Raw genomic sequence first — 20,508 nt, 5'->3', positions numbered from 1 at the left:
CTCTCAAATAAATAAAATGCTAAAGGAAGGAAGGAAGGAAGGAAAAAGGCAGGAAAGGAAGGAAGAAATGGGGGACTCCGCGATGTGTAGACCGCTGTGGAGCGTAACCAAGTGTGGGTCATTTCCCAAGTATTTTCAATTACAAAACTTAAGCAAGACGGCCCACACACACCCCACCAGAAAAACCACCAGGAAAGCTTTCATCCAGCCTCCCTTACGAATACAGACACACAGGTGTTCGCTAGGAGAGGCACGGGTAGAATTCCTCGCACGATCCGCGGCCCGGCACTGAAGCCCCAGCGGCGTGGGCCGTCTGCAGCGCCAACCCCGGGCCGGGGGGATGGGAGGGCCCCCAGCACGTCTGCTGGGCATCAACAACCCACAGTCCCAGGGCCGCTCAGCGGCTCTGCAAATCAGGTCTTCCCGGAATGCAGCCAGGCTCACGCACGTCCACACGCTCGATGCCACGATCCAGCCACGATCCAGCCACGGCGCGTGACGGCGGGGCTCCAGAGCCATGCACGATAGGACACATGGCCCTCACCATCGAGAGCAGGCCAGTACCCTCCGGCTCCTCCTGGGAGAAGGCCGCCGACCCGCGTTCCCAGCACCGAAGCGAAGCAGACACAAACACGTACGGAGAAACCGTTGAACAGCGACAGGCACGAGTGAGCGAGTGGAGCGTGTGCCATGTGCGCACGCGTCAGAGGGAGTCAGAGGCAAGAACTGCGGCCACAGGACCCACTGGGGGTCCACATGCCAGCCCAGGGAATAGGAACCCTGAAGACACAGGGCGGGAGGCCCCGCCGGGACACGGGGTGCGCGGAGAGCCGGCCCGCAGACAGAAACGTGAGCACAGAGCCCGACGACACACTCCCCAGGAAAGCAGATACGTGCTCAGGACACACTCAAAAGAAGGTCCCCTCACAGACGTGTCAAAGACACACAGGAGACGACAAATGCCAAATGCGGTCTAACCAAGACCCCGCCGGCAGCTGCGCACACCCCGTTATGAAGGGGCGTCCCGAGAGGTGCGCCCAATTCCAGACACATGGCAGGAGGTGGGGGTCCCAGCCGGCCGAGCTGACAGCCACAAGCAGGGCCCGGGGTCCGGCGAGGACCGTCTGCGCCTACAGATGCCGCTACCGTCATGTCGCCCAACACGGCTTCTTTCAAGACAGTGATTTGGCAACCTACAGCCCAGAATGTGCCAGAACAGGCAAGTCTCGTGACTCAGAACCTTCTAGGAAATTGTTTTACAGAAATTATTGAGAATTTATGGAAAGCTTGTGCTGCAAGGATGTTTACTGTAGCATTTTTTTTTTAGTTGGAAAGAACTTAAATTTCCAACAATTTGGGCTTGACTGAAGAAATGCTACATCTGTCCGACGACACAGAACATGAGGAGACATGCTGACAGGAGCGGCGCAGGAGAGCCAAAGCAGCAACCAGGGCACGCGCCGGTCTGCGCCCAGCACCGGGGGGCAGCGCGTGGGAGGGGCCCGGCTGTGGGGGAGGGGCCGCGCGACAGTGACGCGACTCTGGGTACCCCTGTTCTGCTTCATGCAGTAGGTCTCCTAACACGAAGACGCATCACGTGCATGAAAACACAAGAGCCGGACATGACCCCACACGACAATCCCACTCTCAGGGGGACCTCTGTGGGGGCCAGGGCGGGAAAGGGGCCTCGGCGGACACTTACTCACGATCTGTCCCGCCGGCAGCACTTGCTCTCCGGTGTCATTGGGGGAGAAGGAGGGCACCGCTGAGGGAAGAGAGCACGGGTTAGCCGGGTCAGCTTGGCACGGCCAGAGGGGCAGACAGGACCAAGGGCTCTGCCCCGGGTCCCCCACAGGGCTCTGGGGACTGTGGCCCAGCGCCCCCCGCCCCCCAGCCGACGCCCTCACGGTAGCAGCGCGGGAAGCCGGTGAAGCCCTCGGCGCAGGCGGCGCAGTGCTCGCCCGTGAAGTTGGGCCGGCAGTAGCAGCGGCCAGTCAGGTCCTCACACGTCCCGTCCATGAAGTCCGACTCGCAGCTGCAGCCTGGGCGGGCACCGGGGCCTCGTGAGACCCCGAGTCGGGGGCCACGGGACTGGCTCTGCCTCCCCAGCGCGGGCAAGGGGGAGGAGAGCCAGGCCGGGCCTCCTGGAGCAGCACGGGGGGCCCCCTCGACACCCCCGTCCCCCAGGAGCCCCCCTCCCTGGGCTGACCCCACTCACGGCGGCAAGCATGGGGAGAGTCGAGGGGCTGGTCTGGGGCCCGGAAGAAGCCGGGCAGGCAGCGCTCACAGTTGATGCCGGTGGTGTGATGCTGGAGCCGGACGGGGCTGCTGAGTGCGGAGACCCTCCCGCCCCCCAACTCCCCCCACTCTGGTCCTGGGTGCACCACGCCGGGGGCCCCGGGCCACCACCTCATGCCCCGGCCCAGCCAGCTTGCCACCACGGGCCCCCCCGCCCCCCCGCCCCCCCCAACTCCCACCTGGCAGTCGATGCACACGCCCCCTCCCTGGTAGACGTTGTCCTGGTTCTGGCTGGCGCTGAGCCGGTCTACCTCAGGGTCATAGAAGCAGTCATCGGCGTGGCCATGGCAGTTGCAGGCTGGAGAGAAGGGGCAGAACTGTTACAGGCCTCCCAGGACCCGCCTCGCAGGGACCCCCAGGGCACATCTCACAAACCACCAGCGGCCCCGGATGTGGCTGGTGTGGGGGACGGCACACACCACGTGGCCGGGGCAGAGCTGGGCGAGTGGGGCGGGGGCTGCTGGTGAGGAGGGCGTGCGTGCCGGTGAGCAGGAGCCGGTGAGCAGGGGCTGGACACTCACACTGGCACTCGTTGGCGCTGTCGGCGGTGGCCGGCTTCCACGGCCGCTGGTGGAAGCCGGGGCAGCAGCGGTCGCAGGAGCCCCCACACGTGTTGTGCTGACAGGTGCACTGCAGCCTGTGGGGACACAGGACAGGAGGGGCCACACTGTGGACCTGGGGGCACAGGGGCCGCACCCAGCCTTCACGGAGCGGAGCAGGAGGGACTGGATGTGTTGGCGGGTGGGGACTGGGACAGGGACGGAGTGGTCAGTGCGGGCGGGCCCCACCTGCAGAGCACCTGGCCAGGTCCTTCAGGACCGAGCTAACCCCTCCTTGCCACGGCCGGGCCCTCAGGCCGAGCCCACAGCCTCCCTGGGCAGGGGTGGAGGCCCGGGTCTCCCTCAGCAGTATGAGCTCAGCCAGACGCCCCCATGCTTCCAGGGTGCCTCCCCAGGGGCAAAGGGCCAGGAACGGCTTCCTCTTCCAGCGGGGGTGGACACCAGGCAGAGGTTGGAATCCTGCCAGCCGTTCTAGAGAGCGGCTCCTGCCGGCTCAGGGGGACAGCTGGCCACGGCTCAGGCCTGAGGTCGCAGCCTCCTACCACTCACACACCCCTACCAGAGTCGCACCCGACACGCCCCTCCATGACTCAGCCACAGTGGGGCTGCCTGCTCGGTGGGCCTGGGGCCAACACCACACCTGCTATGCTTGGTACCGAGCTGGACCTTGGAAGCTGGTCAGCGGAGCCCCAGGCCTCAGACCACATGGTCAGAGCCCAGTCCCCTGCAACCCAAAGTGTCTGCAGGGCCCTGGGAATCAACACTGTGGCCCTCGGGGTCTGGGCCATTTGGAGGGCCTCTGGGGGACAGGGAGCAGGAGCAGCTCCAGGAAGCCGGCCTGTCTCCGCCCTGGCTCTGCCAGTTTGATGTTGGACCTGCAGCTGGCGTCTGGCTGGGCCGCGGTCTGTGTAGGGCACCGGGAAACGACCCAGGACGGGAGCCGGGCGGGGACACCACAGGTCACTGGGCCAAGGACCCCACAAAAACCCTGGGGAGCGACCATCCCCCACCAAGCACAGACGAGGCATTGCCGCAGGACCAGCGGGACACAATGCGGCCGGGCCTGTCAACGCAACAGTCGGCATGGTCCAACCCCAGGAATCGGGGAGCAAGTAGGTAGAAACCATAAAATAAGAATGCTTAAAGTTATATACCAAACACAGAAACTAACTAAAACACAGGAATTGCAATGCTATGAAAAACAGACAGATGTGGGACGCCTGGGTGGCTCCTTGGGTTGGGCCTCTGCCTTCGGCTCAGGTCATGATCTCAGGGTCCTGGGATCAAGCCCCACATCGGGCTCTCTGCTTGGCGGGAAGACTGTTTCTACCTCTCTCTCTGCCTGCCTCTCTGCCTACTTGTGATCTCTGTCTGTGTCAAACAAATAAATAAAATCTTAAAAAAAAAAAAAGAGAGAGAGATGTGGCCAAAGAACCAGACACAACTTCTACAGATGGAAAATAAAATCACTGCAACTGAAAACAGCGGACGGACAACACCCGGCTGGAGGTTCGGTGATCCCAAGAACCGACCCAGAGCAGCTCAGAAGGCAGAGAGGGGACCACAAGAGACATTCAGAGACAGAAGGAGACCACAGGGAGATGCGTCCACGGCACGGGATTCCAGAAAGAGGAAAGAGGTAGAAGGGAGAGCTGATGGCCAGGAAAGGTCTTGAATGAACGACACACACTCTCAGATTCAAAAGGCGGGAGTCAGGCCTCTGGGTGGCTCAGTGGTTAAGCGTCTGCCTTTGGCCTCAGGTCATGATCCAGGGGTCCTGGGATCGAGATTGGGCTCCCTGCTTAGCGGGAAGCCTGCTTCTCCCACTCCCCCCACCTGTGTTCCCTTTCTGTCTCTCTCTCTCTCTGGGTCAAATAAATAAATAATCTTCTAAAAAAAAAAAAAAGAAAAAGAAAGAAAAGGGCAGGAGTCCTGAGCCACGGAAGACCTACGGCTGCTGGCTGCCCTAGAGGAAATCCGCAGAGAACCGGGGGAAGGTCACAGCACCCTCCAGCAGGGGCAGACAAGCCAGAGGGGCAACAACGCAGGTGACTGCGGACTCTGCCAACCATCGAGACGCCAGGTGGCGCGTTGGCATGGCCGCCAACCGGAGTTCTGTAGCCAGCTCAACTACCCCGAGGGGAAAGCTGACACAGCTGCCAGGGCAGCGGTCATCGGACAGGGACACAGCCTCATGGCAACACCAACCAGAGGACGCACTTCGGGCAAAGGGAACCGAGTGGCCAGGGGTGCAAGGTGAGTCAAGGAGCGGCGCAGGTCAAGGGCCTGGGCGGGTCAGGAGGCGGCTCCCAGGCCGCAGGGACAGAGCGCCTGCTTACAGGGCCGTGTGGGCAGACGCGACAGCGGGTCAACCACGCCCATCACGAGGGCCGCCACTGCCGTGAACAGTCCTGCCCCCGGCTGAACACGGGTGTCCCCGAGAACACACAGACTAGTCCCCGCGGTGATGGTATCTGGACGTGGGGCCTGTGAGGGGTGATTAGGTCTTAAGGATGGAGCCCCCATCAGTGGGCGTAGTGTCCTTGTAAAAGGACCCCAGAGAGCTCCCTCACCCCCTGTGCCACGTGAGGACACCCCGAAACGTGGGCCCTTGTCGGCCTCGAGAACAGCGGTAAGTTTGTTTACGAGCCCCTCGTCTACAGTATGTGGTGACGGCGACCCAACCGGACTGAGACAGCAACCGAAGCAAGACTCGGAACTTCCAAACCAAAGGAAGGGGGAGTGAGTAAGGGGTTCAGAGCAGAGCGAGGCAGGCAGCTGGCAAAGCGGTGCTGTGATGGGGGGAGAGGGTGCAGGTGGGGACGGGGACGGTGGTCCGGGCAGGGCTGATGGCTGGACACGATGGGGTCGGGGTACGAAGGGCCGGAGCTCTCCCGGAAGAAGCGGCTGCGGCGCAGGGCACGGGAGCAGGGTGCGCAGGGCAGCCCGGTGCCCCAAAACACGGTGTGTGGGAGGTGCTGGTGTCCGTGCTTCTGGAAAAACCGCCCAGCCCAGCCCACCCCTCGTGCCCCCAGGCAGAGCCGGGCGCGGGCACACCCTGGTACAGGGGAGTCAGAGTGGACGCCAACGCCTCCCCAGCAAGTAAGGGCCGCCTGCCGCTCCTCTGAGGCTGGTCTGGTGCCCGCGGGCGCCCCTCTCTGCCAGCGCACTGGGCACTGAACTTCCCAGAGCCACCAGCAGCGCCTGAGCTCCAGAAGCTGTGCGCAGAGACCACGCCCGGTGGCAAGGGAGCAGCTGGGGACAGCAAGGAGCGTCTTATCCGTGTCCTGAGGGACAGGGACGCGCAGCCTCAGGCCAAGGACACCCCCACTGCTCCACACAGGGCCCCAGCTTCTGCGGGGGTGGCAGGGGCCTCTGGCTACCGTGCCAGGTCCTCCCAGGCACGGGACAGCCCTGCACTTCGCCACACACCTAAGGGGATGGAGGCCAGGGGTGGCCACGCAGGACGAGGGACACAGTGGGCAGTAGAACCGGGTCTCCCGCTCCCTGCACTGGGAAGGGGATGAGGAGGATGGGGGAAGCCTCACCTGTAGGGGTCTGTGGGGTCTTGGGCATCGCAGACGTCCGCGTGGCCGTGGCAGACACAGCGGCCGCCAATGCTGATGTCCTTGATGCTGTAGTAGTACTGTTGGGGGGAGGGGCAGTGAGTGCCACGGCCCCCTGCCCCAGCCGGGCCCCGCCGGCCCCACAGCCCCTCCGGACCCCGGCCGCGCCTCACCCGGCGGGTGACGGTGGGGTCCCGCAGCGCCTTGCCCATGAGGTGGCCCAGCAGCGTGTTGGTGCGCAGGAGCCGCAGGCGCACGTTGCTGGCTTTGGTGAACTCCCGCAGCAGGGGTGAGGAGGAGAAGTTCCTGGCCCCCGGGCGCCCGTTCACCAGGGACACCACAATCTGCACGCGGGGCAGAGGGTCAAGCCGGGGGGGGGGGGGCACCCTCCCATGAGCGGGGCCCCTGCCCCCGCCTGTGGCCCTGGGGCCCACCTCGCCGTTCTCCAGGGGCACGATCCTCGAGTGCTCGGTGGAACAGATGACATGGTCGTCCCGCGCGATGCGCTCCAGCGTCTGCGGCCCGAACCGCTCCAGGCAGTCCCTCTTGGACGCTGTGGGGACGCGGGACCCCAGAGTGCGCTGGAGCACTGCCACTCCCCGACGGGCCGCCCCGCCATCCCCGCGGCGCCGGGTTGAAGGAGGAGGGAGGTACCTCCCCAGGAGGGCACGGAGGACGGGGCGGCCCCTGCCCGAGCCCAGAAACCCTGCACTTGCGCACGCCTTGAGGACTGACCCCTCCCGGCCTTTGCCACGCGTGCCTCTCTCTGCAGAGACAAGTGCCCACCACGTCCCCATCCTTGGACGTCCATTTCCAACTGCTCTCGCCCATGGAGTTTTGGGGGACCCGTGGCCGAGGCCCACCCAATCGCAGGCTCCCATGGTGATCGGTCACGGAGGCCTCGGACGTGGCAGGCTAGGGAGCCAGCGCGCCCCCCACCCTTGTTCCTTCAGGAGCTGCCGGACCATGAAGCCGGTCGAGAGGGAGGCAAGAGGTAGCGCCAGGGACACCTGGTGCCTCCAGCCTCTGGGCCCAGCTGTGCCCCACATCAGGGACAGGAGCTGCTTACCACGCACCTGCCCTGGGAAGGCACGTCTGACGCCCCTGACACATGCGGGAGGGAGGGCCTGAGGGCTGGCCTGCCATGTGGGGACGCTGAAGGAGCCCAGCCACAGCAGCCCACCCCAGGGGAGCCCAGCCACAGCAGCCCACCCCAGGGGACGGCCCCCATCAGCCCCCACCCGGAGACTCACAAGCAAAGAACTGCCATGGCTGGTAGGTGTGGCCGAAGTCTGTGGACCGCTCCAGCACCCAGAGGTCTGGCCGCGGCGAGTTGGCGAACTTGATCAGCACGTAGGCCACGTGGAAGACCTGGGGGGGGGGGCGGTGTTGACGTCCCAGGGCCCCTCCACTCAGCTCAGGGCCCCCAACACTCGGGGTGCCGCCCCAACCTGTGAGGTGGGCTCTTTTCCCACACTGGCCATCTGGGGATCTGGCCTGTGGGGGCCAGCCAGCTCAGAGAGCGGCCCCCAGCTCACTTGGGCCCGTGGCTGAGGCTGGCCCCGGGGACACAGAGGCAAAGGGTAGGACCCCCCAGTTTCTGAAGGTCTCCCCTCCTGGGCCGAGGGGCGCCTCCCTCCATCGCTGCCCTAGAAGCACAGGGGTCAGGCTCGGAGGCCACAGACGGACCTGTGGGGGCTAGGATGGAGGGGCACACAGGGGCAGCCTGTCCAGCGTCCAGGCAGTGAGGCCAGCGGCCTGGACAGGAGCTCATTCCACGGTCCCCGAAGCTCCGGCGGCCAGGCCTGGGCAGGTGGCCGGAGGATAGCCCAGCTCCCACACAGGCCTCTCCAAACAGCCGGCAGCTCAGGACGGGGCCCCCATCCCAGCCCCACCCTGGTTAGCCCCTCGTCATTCTCAGGGCTGACTCAGGACCTGCCCCCTCTCCCTCTGACTGGCCCATGGACACCGAGGTCCCAGGGACAGGCGCTGTCCTCCCCAGGAGGCCCCGGTGGGGTAGGCAGACCAGGGAATGAGGCCTCTCGGGACTGGGCCGGGGAGACCCCAGCAGCCCAGGAGCTGGAAGCTGGAGCATCATGGAGCCCTGGGCATGTCAGGGCAGCTCTGAGACAGGGGAAGGGTGAAGCTGAACCTCCAGAGGCCCCAAGAACCCCTCGAGCCCCAGCCAGACCCGCCTGTCCTGTTCTGTCGCTGGTCCCAACACAACCCCGCTTCCAGGCAGCGCTCATGCCTGTCTCTCACCTCTTCCAGACCGGAGGTCGGCATCCTGGGATGCCCCTGTGTATTGCGCCCCTGGGGGCTAGCTGAGGCCCCTCCTCTGTCGATTGGCCCCCCAGGCCTGCACCCCAGCAGGTCTGAGCCCTGGCCCCCCAACCCCATCTGGCTGGGTTCTCGTTGCCAAAGGTACCCCTCATCCAGCGCCCCGGGGACGTACTACATGGCAAGGGATCCCCACATCAGCACCCAGAGCCCCCAGGCCCAGGTCACAGTTCCTAGGAAAGGGCCCTGAGAACTGCCTGTGGGCTCAATGATGAGGCAGGGCCACCGAGACCCCTCCGAGGGCAGCCAGCAGAGAGGCCCACCCTCACACGCCCAGCCGCGCTTGTCTGGGGCGTCCCCGCTCGCACACTTCCCGGGCTGGCACCTGAGCGCCCACCCCAGCCTCAGCCTGCGCGCGTGCGGACCACAGGGCAGCGACCGCTGCAGGGAGGGATGATGGTGGTTTCCAGGCCCTGGGGCTCCGAGGGCCAGCCAGTGCCTCCCCCGCTCCCAGCCCTCTGCCCCAAAGTCAAGGGAACAACAAAGCAGGCAGGGCCACCGTCCAGGCTCGCCTCTGGGCAGGGTGTGCTCAGGCTCTGAGGAGACCCAGGCAGGGAAGGCAGCGGGACTGGAGACATCCCCAGTTTGCACTGGGAGGGCCAGACACTCAAGAGGAGTGGGAGGTCCCAGACCAGGGCAGACACAGCCAGTGGACATGCCCCCTCGGGGGCCTGGGACGCGAGCCCATACGGCCATCCCAGGCCCCTCCCACGGGCACCCCCAGGTAGGCAGTGAACTGTGCACCAGCCTCAGGGGTGACATCCCGCTCCGGGCCATCCCCCGCACCCTCATCGGCGCCCCACCACACAGGGCAGGGGCTCCTTTAAGGCTGCCCGAGGCCCAGAGTCTGCCCCCCACCCCCCCATCAACCTGAGGCCACTGTGGTGATCCCACGGGGAAGGTGGGCACGGGTTGCTAAGAATGGGGGCGGGAGGGGGCGCGAGGGGGAGGGAGGTCTGGGCCCCTGAGATACGCCTTCTGAGTCCTGCCCTTTCCAGAAGGCCGCGTTCTGTTCGGGCTGCCACAGAGACTGGCCCAGCTCCTGCAGGAGCGCCTCTCCCCAGGGTGGGAGCAGCCAGGCTCTGACGCCCTCGCCTCACTAGCCCCACCCACTGGGGGAGGGGCTTCACTCGGTGGGCGGGGGCGGGGCTACTGACCCTCCACCCAACCTGGCACCTTGGCTGACCCTCAAGCGTTCCAGGGAGCTCTGGGGGGACCTCCCATGGCTCCCATGCCAGGAGGGGTCTCTGTGAGGAAGGGGTCACAGCAAGAAGGGCGGGGAGTAGGGGACACTGGGTTGTGCAGGACGCCCACAGGCCGTTCTTGGGGGGTGGCCGGCAGCTCGGCCCCCACCAAAGCCCAGAGGAACTTAAGGTTTCCCAGCCAGCCCCCCTGGGACCCACCCCCGCCTTTCCCTGAGCGAGGCCGCCGGGCTGCCCTCTCTGCTGGCCAGCTCTGTCCCTCCCCCAGTCGGCGCTGGTCGCATTCTTCCCAGCCGAGAGCACTTGCACGAATATTGACTCAAACGCACCGATCAGGCAGGACCAGGGTGTGGAAGCATCTGCCCCGTGCGCAGCGTCCTGGGACCCGCTTAAGGACCCTCCATCCGTGCGCCACCTCGCCAGTCACACGGGCCCTCAACTGCTGTCCCCACGGCCCTGGGCTGAAGGGGATCCCGGCAGCCGTGCACCTTGCACGCCCCATCTGTCCCCAGCAGGGTTGGGTTGCCAGGACCCCACAGCGGCCCCAGACAGGCCCCGGGAGCACAAGCAGACCCCTGAACCTCCCAAGACCCAGCCTTCCCCCACTGGCCAGCCCGCTCCTCGCCACCGCCAACGGGGGCTGACCTTTCCTGCTGCCGCAAAGTTCTGGGCAGAAGAAAAGAAATGTCTTTTAACGCATAAAGCCGAACAAAAGCCTGCTGAGTTATTTTTAAAAATTGGGCTATTTTGGGGTCAGGCACGTCTCCAGCACAGCAGCCGGACCTGCCTCTCGGCTGCCGCGGCCCCAGCCCCCACGCCTGGCCTGAGCGCCGAGGGTCAGGGCTCCGCAGCAGGCAGCACAGCCCCAGGGACCATGGCCGGAGGGGGGCTGGGGCCGGGTCAAGAGGCCAGGGTGGGTTCCAGGGTTCAGTGGCTGCAGGGCCCCGGCTGTCCCTTCCACTCCCAGGACAGGGAGCGGGGGGGCAGTAGGAAGACAAACATAGCAGGGGTGTGGGTTGGGACACAGTGTCTCCCCAGAGCGCAGAGCGGGCAGATACCACCTACCCCTGGAAGTGGGCAAGCAGGAGTCAGCGGCCCTGGTGGGGGTGCTGCAGGGGGGGGGGCGTGGGTTGTGCACAGGGCTGGGGCCTGGACAACACGGGGAGGGCTAACCAGAACACTGCTGCCGCAGACCCCGCCGCGGCCTCTGGAGCCCCCGGGCACGGGAAGGGGGGCAGAGGGGGACGGCTGGTCAGCAGCCACTTGGGCTGAGGCACCACGTCACCAAGAGCACGGCTGTGGCCGGCACAGCCTACCCCCGCCCTGGCCGATCTCAGGGCTGGGAAGACCCAGGCTGGCCCTCGTGCCCCTGTCCCAGGGGAGGAGGGAGCCTGTCCGCCACCCCCCGTCCCGGCCCCGTTCCGCTGGGCCGGCCAGCGTGAATCACCGGGCAGTCTGTGACTCAGCCCTGGCCCCACAGGAAGCAGGGCCCCACGCTGATGCCCGGGACGGGCCAGGGTCCCAGGCTGTGGCCGGGCGGAAGCAGGAAGCCCCTCCTAGCCAGGCGTCCGGGCTTCCTCTTGGAGTGAGCCCTGGGACACCCAGACCTCCTGGATCCTCCCCCACCCCAGACTGCCAGAGCCCACCTTCAGGGCCCCGCACCCCCAGATCCGCCCACCCTCCCCGCAGAGACCCCCATCTGGAACAGTGCAGAGTAATGGCAGAGCAGGGCGGGCGTGCCTCCTGGAGCCCCAGCTGGTTAGATGAGCACCGCCGACCAGCCTGGCAAGCTCCAGGAGGGGCAGGGGTCGGGGGCAGGAGAGCAGAACACGGAAACGCAGGACATGCTTGGTGGCTTCAGGGCCTCGCTCTGCCAGTTGGGGCACTCAGGGCACAGGTGTGCAGCGCGGGGGGAGACCTTTGGGGAAGAGGGGCTGGGAGGGCCCGGACAGGTGCGCGGGGCCCCGCCGGCGAGAGCGGAGGACGACTATCCTACGTGGCTCAGCACTTGGCTATTCCAAGACCCCCACCGCCAGGGGCTGTCGCCGTCTCCTCCTCCTGCAGCCTGGCCCGGGTCAGGCCAGATGGTCAGTCGTGGACCACAGGACACAGAGTTTATCCCCAAGAGGAGCCCCCAAACCTAAACAGTTTAGTCTCGGTGAGTGGTGCTGCTGGAGACCAGTGCGTGGGGTTGTTTAAACATAGAGAACTGGAGGCTTTGGGGGCCCACCGGGGTGGGGGGAGGGGGGGGGGGAAGGATCCGGCCTGAGTACGCCTGGACGGCCACAGGCAAGCGCGTCCGCAAGCGTGTCAGCGATGAGATGCGCAGGGCTGGCGACAAATGGCCCCTGGGCCTGGGCGGCGCCTCCGGCCCCACGTCCTCTGAGCAAAGGAACCTGCTCATTCTCATGAGGAGGGGCGGGGCCTGTACTGGAGAAGGGGTGTCTACCCCACGGACGCCACCAGGACCCCAGCTCAAGGGCCCGTGTCCAGTCCAGCCCGCACACCTGTCCCTGGTGGGGGCTCAGTAACCAGAGCCCCGCCAGCCTTGCCCATACTTCCTGCCACTTCTCTTGAACAACCCCACTGACATTCCCAGGGTGCCGGCCCCATGGCCGAGTGCCCAGCCGGGCCAGACAGCTGGGCCAGTGGCCATAGCCTCATAAGCCAGCAGGCCAGCAGGCACCCTGGGACCAGGAGGCCTGCCCAGGCAGCCCCGAGCCAGCTGGCCTCTGACGACATGCTGCCCGAACCCGGGGCGGGCAGGGCAGAGCTGCCTGGGGACCCTAACAGCCAAAGCAGCCGGCGTGCTCTAAGGCCCTCAGCCCACATGCAGGAGCTCTCATCCCTGCACTCAGAGCGGAAACAGCCCAGGAGCCACAGCCCACATGGCCAGGCTGTCCCCAAGCCCATCGTCAACTCCGGAGACTTGCACCAGGGTCTCGGTCACTCCGCCCTGGCTCAGTTTCCCCAAGTGCCCAGGAAGGGCTCACCCGCAATGGCTCGCAGCTGTGCCAAAGCTTTGCTCCTCAGTACGCCCTGTCTGGTGGGTGGTTGGCAGCCGGTGTCCGCCCTGGCTCCCCACTGTCCCCTAGGGAGTGCACTGACCCTGACCCTGGCATTTCTAGCCCTCAACATTTGGCCTCATGCCCAACTACCCCAGCCTACACCCTGACGCTGAAGCTGGACCCTCTGCACCATTACCCCTACCAAACCCCTGCCCCTAGCCTTGGAGGGCTGAGACACAGGGCTGGCCTGCCCGGTCACAGGTAGGAACACGGCTGGGAGGGATCAGCATTGCCCCCCGAAGCCGGGTCTGGGCAGTGTGGCTGCAGCAGGCAGGGAAGGGAGAGGCCTGCTGGGGAGAGTCCCTCCCCCACGGCAGGCCCCAGAGGGCTGTCTGGAAAGGCCGGGGTCTCCCCCCACAGCAAGGCCCCGCTATCTCTGCCCAGCTCTTCGAGACACTGTCCAGAGCCCCCCCGTGGGGGCAGGGCGCCGGAGCCAGCACCTATCCCGCCGTGCAGCCCGAGCCCAGGCTGTCAGAAGCGACGCCCACCCTGCCCTAGGTCAGGGAATGGGAGCCTCAGGCTGGCAGGAGGCCCCAGGAGCACCCCCAGGCAGGCCCTGGGACTGCACCCCTCCGGAGGACACCCCCTTCGGAGGCCGGTGCCCAGCAGCGTCAGACCCACAGCTCTGTTCTCTCAGGTCTCAGGGTTCCCGGACAAGGTCCACAAGGCAAGCGCGGCAGGGACCTCGGGCCTGGGCCTCCCGTGCCCTTCCCAGCCAGGACTGACTCACAGAACCTCCGTTTCTCCGTCTACCACAAGGAAGGAGGGGGTCCCACTGTCCCCCGCCTCCCGTGACTGGGAAGGAGGATGGAGCGGTGACTCAGGGCAAGAGGGAACAGGCTCACGGAGGGCCCCGGGGCTCCTGGGCCCCCAGACACGGCAGGGATCACGCGCCATCAGTTCTCTGCCCGCCCACCGGGCATGCAGCCTCCCTGCCCCCTTTCTCGGCTCTCCTGGGGGCAGGAAGGCCCCTGGTGCCCAGTGCCAGCTGCCTCCTCCCCCTTCCCAGGGTATCTGCTCCAGATCCCAGAACAAAGGCTGCTGGCGGCCCGCCACAGGGGGCGTGCCCAGACCCACTGCCCGCTCGGCCTGGCTTCCTCACGGAAGCCCAGCCCCACCCAGGACCCATGCCTCCAAGCACGCCTTTCCCGAAGGGAGAAAACCCAGTACACGGCCAGGACCCCTGGGCTCTGCCCCTTGGGCTGTGCTAGCGTGGCCAGGCCCCTCGGGCTCAGCCTGTCACCCCATCTGCGCCAGGAAGTGGGCTCCGAGGGTCCTGCCCTGGGGACATCCTCAGGACCTCAACAGACAAGGGGCTCTTGAGGGCTCAGACCCCAGGTCCCTGAGAGGGTCACATTCTAGGCCCCCAAACATTCCCCCTGATGCTCCAAGCCTCCACCCTCCGGAAACGTCGCTGCTACTCCTGCCCTACATGGGGCTCCCCTGCCCTGCAATGGGGCACTGAGGGCCAGGCCTGGCCTCCGTCCCCCACCCCAGCAAGCAGGGGCTCCCCGCCAAGGGACCCAGTTGCTGCTCAGTGGCTCAGGGAGGAAGAGGCAAGGCGCTCCCTTTCCAAGAGAGCGGCGGGAACGCGGGACTTCCTCTGGGACCCCATCTCAGCGGGGCACAGGTGGAGGAAGGCGGCTCTCGCTCCCACGCAGCCAGACCCTGGGCCCATCTACACCGCCCGACGAGCCAGACCCTGGGCCCGTCTACACTGCCCGACTCCAAAGCACGTGAGCAGGCAGTCCGTGTCCGCCCCCTCCCCATCCACGCCGGCAGCCCCTTGGCCAAACCAAGACAGGCTTAGGGGGATTCATCCGCAGGCGGTGGAGGGGAGGGAGGCAGGGAGGGGCCGGTGGGTAGACGGACAGAGACATGGTGGGACGGACAGAGACATGGTGGGTCGGAGGGCGGACAAAAGGGAAGGAGGGTGGGGGAGGGAGAGAGAGGGTGGGACCCTCCGGACGGGCGAGTCACTCCTCCCTCCCGTGTTCTTCTCTGTGATCCCACAGTTGGGGAAACTGAGGCTTGGAGAGTCAGGATATGCTGTGACAGCCGCTCGATGGCCTGGAACCAGTGCACGAGACAAACACAGGGCCAGCTTCATCAGCGCCAGCCCATTTCACAGATGGGGAGGCCGGGGCCCCCGGAGCCCCGAGGGAGCAGAGCACCGTCCGAGCCCCTCCCCGGCCCCTCACGGCACCTCAGGGGGGCCTCGTATCCACGTGCTCTGCGGCCACCCTGGCAATGCCATGAGGACAGGGCTGGGCTCGGGCCTTCCTCCCTCCCCGCCCCCCCCACCCCCCAGCCAGGTCTGTCCCATAGAGCAGGAGAGGAGGCAGGAAGAACCCTCCAGCTCAGCACAAGTTCCCTCCCACGGCCCCGGGGAACAGCAACAAGCTCTCCTTCCCCGTCCATGGGCCCCCAACAGCGGTGCCAGAGAGAGGAGAACCCCAGGGCCCCACAGGCTTCTGATGCCCCTCCCAGACTCCCTCCAGGTGACAGGACAGCACGGATGTGATCAGAACCCAGTGAGCTGAACCCAGAGAGCGAGCGGACCAGCCCCCTCCCCAGTCCGGTCCACCCCAGCCCAGCTCCTCCCCCTGCACGAGGGCTGCTTCTCCGAGGGGATAACCGAGGCTAACCGGATAACCGAGGGCTAACGCTAATGAAGGAACCCGCTCCCCTCCAGGCTCACCTTCCCCTGGGCCAGGCCTGCCGGCTTCCAGGCTTCAGGCAGGAGATTCGCCAGCAAAATACCCCAACCCCGCTCTGGGCCCCAGCCTTCCAGCCACTTCCCCACCTCTCCTAACACCGGGGGACAGTGGGGAGGGGCCAGCAAGGAGCAGACATCACCCTGGTCACACCCAGGACGGTGGCAAAGCCACCACCGTGAACAGGCAGGGCTCCAGCAGGACAGAGCTCGTCACCGTGACCCCAGGCAGGCCCGGGATCAGTCACTTCCAGGCTCGGCTTCATCGCCCTGTCCCCACCGCACCCCCCGTGGCAACAGGACTGCCAGCCCGTCTCACAGGCAGGTCACCGGGGCCAGGCACTGGCCAAGTCCCCCAAGAGCAGGACAGAGCCTGAGGGAGCCCGACCCCCCCCCCCCCGAATCCCACTAGCGCGCAGGGCTCATTGCTCAGGCAGAAATGTCTGCCCCCTACCCCATGAGCCAGGGCTTCAAAGGCCAAGGACAGCCTACAGCGGTGGCCTGAGCAGGTGGTCCACCTGACCCCAAGGTGGCCCGGACAGCACAGGTATGCCAGGAATGTCCACTTCCAGAGCCTCCTCCGCGGCCGGGCCCCTCCCACGGCCGCCAGGCAGCGCCAGGCTCCAGGCAAAGGAATTCCTCCAAGTAAACACCAGGGCCTCCCAGCATCTGGGCCCTCCTCCAAGCTGTCCCCTGACCCAAACTGTGACCTCTGGGAAGCCCCCTCCCGCCTCCTCTCTCCCTGCGTGCGGCAGGGGTGCTGACAGGACACACAGAAGGTGCCCACGGCCACGCCTCCGTCGGCGTGGGGCCTGCCACCCGCAGCTCCTGCCAGGCCCCATGGCCACCGCTCCCGAGGTGGGGACCCTACCTGGCCCAGATCCAGGGTGACGTTGACTTCGTTGTACTCTAGTCCCCGGGACAGCGGCGGGCTCTGCCACCAGCGCTCCGTGCCGTCAATGGCGTTGCTCACGGGGTGTGCCCTGTTGCTGTTGGCGGCCGTGCAGATGTCACAGTACTGGCCCTGGGGGGGGGGGGCGGACGCGGTCAGATGGCGGGGGTGGGGGGCTGGCACCCTGCCCCTCGGTCACCCCCCAGCCCCGCACCCCCGACCTGCCGACCCTCTCCTGCCATTCCCCGCTCGCTTGGCAAGCACAGAGTGCCTACTACGTCCTGGGCTTGGGGGTTCGGCTCTGGAGAGGGACAGTCGTACCCCCACAGGGGAAAGAGGAGAGCGGGGAAGGAGAAGAGCCCCCTCTTTAGGAGGGAAAAGAGGGCGCCTCTCTGGGGGGGGGCGTCTGAGGCCTATGCTGCAAGTGGGGGTGGGCTCCAGACAGGTGGGGAGCCCCGCAGGGCCTGGGGCCAGGGGGAAGCAGGGAGCCCGGGACCCAAAGGTCAGTGGAACCGGAGCCCAGGCAGAAAGAGGGCTGGTCGGCGGGGCGGGGGGGGCACATCCCCAGACAGAAGGCCCGGGAGCATCAGGGTGGGGTGGGGTCCAGGTGGCTAGGACGATGTGGAGAGCCAAACTGCACCCCAGGGCCTCCAGCCCCTCCCCCACAACCCTCCCGTTTTACCCAGAGCCTGGATTAGGGTCTCCAGAGAGAAGGAATTAAGCCATTCTAGCAGCCTGTGGGGAGAGGCCCCAGAGTGGAGGCGTGTGGGCAGCCTCCAGGCTAGGCCTGGACCTCCTGGCTCTGCTGCTTCCGAGCCCTGGGACCAGGCCAAGTCACGGTGCCAAGAGCCTCAGCGTCCCCATCTGAAGAGTGGGGGTAACGCCAGCACCTGCCTTGGCCATGGAAAGATTAGCAGGTCCCACACGGGGCCTGGCAGCTGCTTCTTTCCTGGTCCAGCCACCTGCTGGGGCCTGTCCCCTGAGGGACAGAGACGTCCCTGTCAGGGAAGAGCAGGTGCGGGGAGCCGGGGGCATGGGCCGGTGCGGGGGACGAGGAACATAGCTGGGTCCTGGCCACTGGCGAGAAGAGGCCCAGCCTCCACCCCGAAGGAAACCAGACCTGCCATCTCCTGGCACACAAAGGTAGCCCTCTGGGATTTGGCATCGATGGAGGCCCCAGAGGCTGTGTCTGGGAAATGCGGCCGCCGCACCCCTCCCAACCTCCCAGGGGGCCAGACCTTGTCCTAGGAGTTGGAGGTGGGAGCGTGGGAGACCCCTTGTTGCCCCAATCCCAGGCCTGGCAGCCATGGAGAGCCCCCAGCAAGCCCCCACAGATGTTGGTCTGCACCACGCTTTCCCTGTGGGCTTGGGTCCATGAGACCTCATGCACCGGACCTGTGGGACCCGCCTCCCACCCAGCAGGCTCCCAGGACCCCTCAGACTAGGTGCACGGGCCGCCCCAGCTCAGACCTCGTTCAGGCCAGTGGCCTCTGGACTCTCATCTCTTGTCCTGCCTCAGCTCACAGGACACCCCCTCGGCAGGAGCCCCAGGGCTCCAGACACCCCAGGCAGCTAACCCACGCATCACCCTGCTTTCTTCATCCTATCAAGGAGCCCGAGACTCCCCGGCTACTCGTGGTCAGTGGTCCTCTGTTCGCTGCCCCCCTGCCTCGTGGTCACCCTCCCTCCTTCCTGTGCCTCTGAGCACCCCTCCCCACAGCCCAGGGCTGCTGTACGTAGGGACTGGAGCAGCAGGGGACACTCAGAGAAGTTCTACTGCCTAGCTCAAATGGGGCCCCCAAACTAAAGCCAGGGCTCTGGCTCCCAGGACCTAGAGGAGCTCCCAGGAGGTAAAGAGAGAAGGGACCCACACCAAGTGGGCGCGCGCGTCAGGGGCCTGGAGGGGCCGAGGGCGGGAGGGGGCCTTCCTAGAAGAGGTGGGCAGGGCGACCTGGCTGGGTTGGTGGGCCTTCCAGAAAAGGCTGCCTGGGGTCAGACACCCCCACAACCAAGCCCAGGAGGAAGCTGGGTCAAGGGGTCCCAGGCAAATTTCTGCTCAGGCCCACCCAGAGACTCAAACAGGGGGACTCTAGTCCCCAGAGGCTACAAGTGGGTGCCTCTCCACGATGCGGGCCTCCTGGCTGGCCAGTCGGCCTGGCTTGGGCTCACAGCGGACCGCGCTGGGGAAACCGGGCCCCCCCACCCTCTGCTGCAGAGGGTCCTGCCAGGAACAGAGCGAGGAAACAGGGAGCAGCGATAAGAAGGTCCCTCCCCGTGAGTCACCCTGCCGGCAGCTGAGCCCCCGACTTCCCCGGCAGGGCCCAGGGCCAACCCGGAATTCCTGCAGTGCCCACCTGAGGCCGCGGGGCTGACGTGCCCAGCTGCCCTCGGCGTGCTCTGCCGCCACAGGACCACCTCGCCTAAACAGCAGCAGGCCTCACCCCAGGCCCACCAGGTTCTGTCCCGCCTCCTCCAGGGGTCCTGGGCGCCGCTAGCCCCCATCCTCGGGCCCCACAGCCTCTGGGACCCAACGCCCGTGTCAGCACAAGACTGAACTCTCAGGGCACCACCTCCCTGGCACCTGCTCCTCCCCCACTGCCCCCCCCCTGAGCTCGGCCCCAGATGGGGACTACAGGCCAGGCCTTCTCGACAGCCCACTCCAGGGTCGGGGCAGCAAGCAGGCGGCCCGTGCAGCTAGAGGCGAAGGCAGAGGCACTGGCCGGGCCAGGGACGCAGCCAGGCCACATGGCTGTGCAGCTTGTACCCCTCGCGCCAATGCATCTTCCTAGCACAGCTGGTGGCGAGACCAGGCGTGCTAACCTGTGCTCCCAACACTCAAAGGGGAGCTTCTGCCTCTCTCTGCCTCTGTCTCTGTCTCTCTCTCTCTCTCTCACCAGGCCAGGAGCGGCGGGGGCAGGGCTGTCCGCGCTCACCCGGGGCCTGCTTCCCCCCACGTGACACCATGTGCGTCAGCGGTCTCGGTCTCTCCCGAGCCGAGGGCTTCCCAGGCTCCTCCGCCATGCTCACAACCCCAGGTGAAGCAGGCTCTCATACCCATTTGGCAGATGAGAAGCCTGAGGCCCAGGGAGAGAAAGCACACAGCTAAGGAGAAGCAGAGGAAAGGTGCTCTCACCTGGGCCCCCAGGCTGCTCCCTTAAGCACATGAAGTGAGACAAAAGTCAGGGGTCCTCGAGGGAGCTACTCAGCCGAGGCCCGCAGGGTACAGGATGGGCGTTCTAAGGGACCCAGGTGAGCCAGGAAGGGGCATCAAGGGCTCAACCGGGCCCTCTGGAGACCCCCACACAAGTTCCTTCCTGCCACCCAGCCTCTAACATCAACCAGATGTGCCAAGGGCCTGCGGCAGGGACGGGTTCTCACTGCTCGCCTGTGCCAGACCCTGGCCGACAGCGGGCCTTTCAGCGGGTGTCCACAGTACAACTCTCCAGGCCTCAGTTTCCCTATCTGAAACATGGGTTTGACACCCCTTGTATCAGCTGTGCTGGGCACAGGGGAGGGCACACAGGTAAGCCCAGGAGCCTAAGGGAGGCCAGCATGCGTGGCAGGATGGCTCTGGGGACCAGGTGGCCCTCCACCCCCGCTCTGCTCCCCCCTGCAGGGGAGGGCCTGGGGCAGTGGGCAGGCAGGCCCAGCAAGGGGCCCGCGGAGGCTCCTCCACTCATCACCCACCCTAGCTAATCCACCTCCCACTGCCCTCCCCCCCCCCTCTTCCACCAGAACAGTGGTGACTCAGGTTACAACCGCCCTGGGGCCTCCACTCTCTCTAAGGTTCGGGAGGGGTGGGAAGACAGTACCCGCCTCCAAGGGTGGCCCAGCGGCCTCGCAGGATCCCAGCCCTCAAGCTAAGC

The 20,508-nt window shown here is 66.2% G+C and overlaps 1 protein-coding gene across 3 annotated transcripts in view; it reads right to left on the bottom strand.

Moving 5' to 3' along the window:
• LAMA5 (laminin subunit alpha 5) overlaps positions 1–20,508 on the bottom strand; it is a 46,560-nt gene that overhangs the window by 24,957 nt on the left and 1,095 nt on the right. For all 3 annotated transcript variants that reach the window (XR_009344839.1, XM_059134744.1, XM_059134745.1), the window contains exons 2-11: positions 16,622–16,774; positions 7,678–7,795; positions 6,859–6,977; positions 6,598–6,768; positions 6,407–6,504; positions 2,820–2,935; positions 2,478–2,596; positions 2,219–2,309; positions 1,908–2,042; positions 1,703–1,765 (exon numbers count right to left, since the gene is read on the bottom strand). Coding sequence is in view for 2 of the 3 variants with exons in the window: in XM_059134744.1 (XP_058990727.1) it covers positions 1,703–1,765; positions 1,908–2,042; positions 2,219–2,309; positions 2,478–2,596; positions 2,820–2,935; positions 6,407–6,504; positions 6,598–6,768; positions 6,859–6,977; positions 7,678–7,795; positions 16,622–16,774 (1,183 nt within the window). In the remaining variant the exon portion in view is untranslated. The remainder of the gene's footprint in view (positions 1–1,702; positions 1,766–1,907; positions 2,043–2,218; positions 2,310–2,477; positions 2,597–2,819; positions 2,936–6,406; positions 6,505–6,597; positions 6,769–6,858; positions 6,978–7,677; positions 7,796–16,621; positions 16,775–20,508) is intronic.

The sequence above is a fragment of the Mustela lutreola genome, chromosome 9 (assembly GCF_030435805.1).
Source record: "Mustela lutreola isolate mMusLut2 chromosome 9, mMusLut2.pri, whole genome shotgun sequence".
NCBI classification, from domain to species: domain Eukaryota; kingdom Metazoa; phylum Chordata; class Mammalia; order Carnivora; family Mustelidae; genus Mustela; species Mustela lutreola.
The sequence above is the reverse complement of the archived record's forward strand: the minus strand, read 5'-3'. Positions and strand labels throughout refer to the sequence as shown.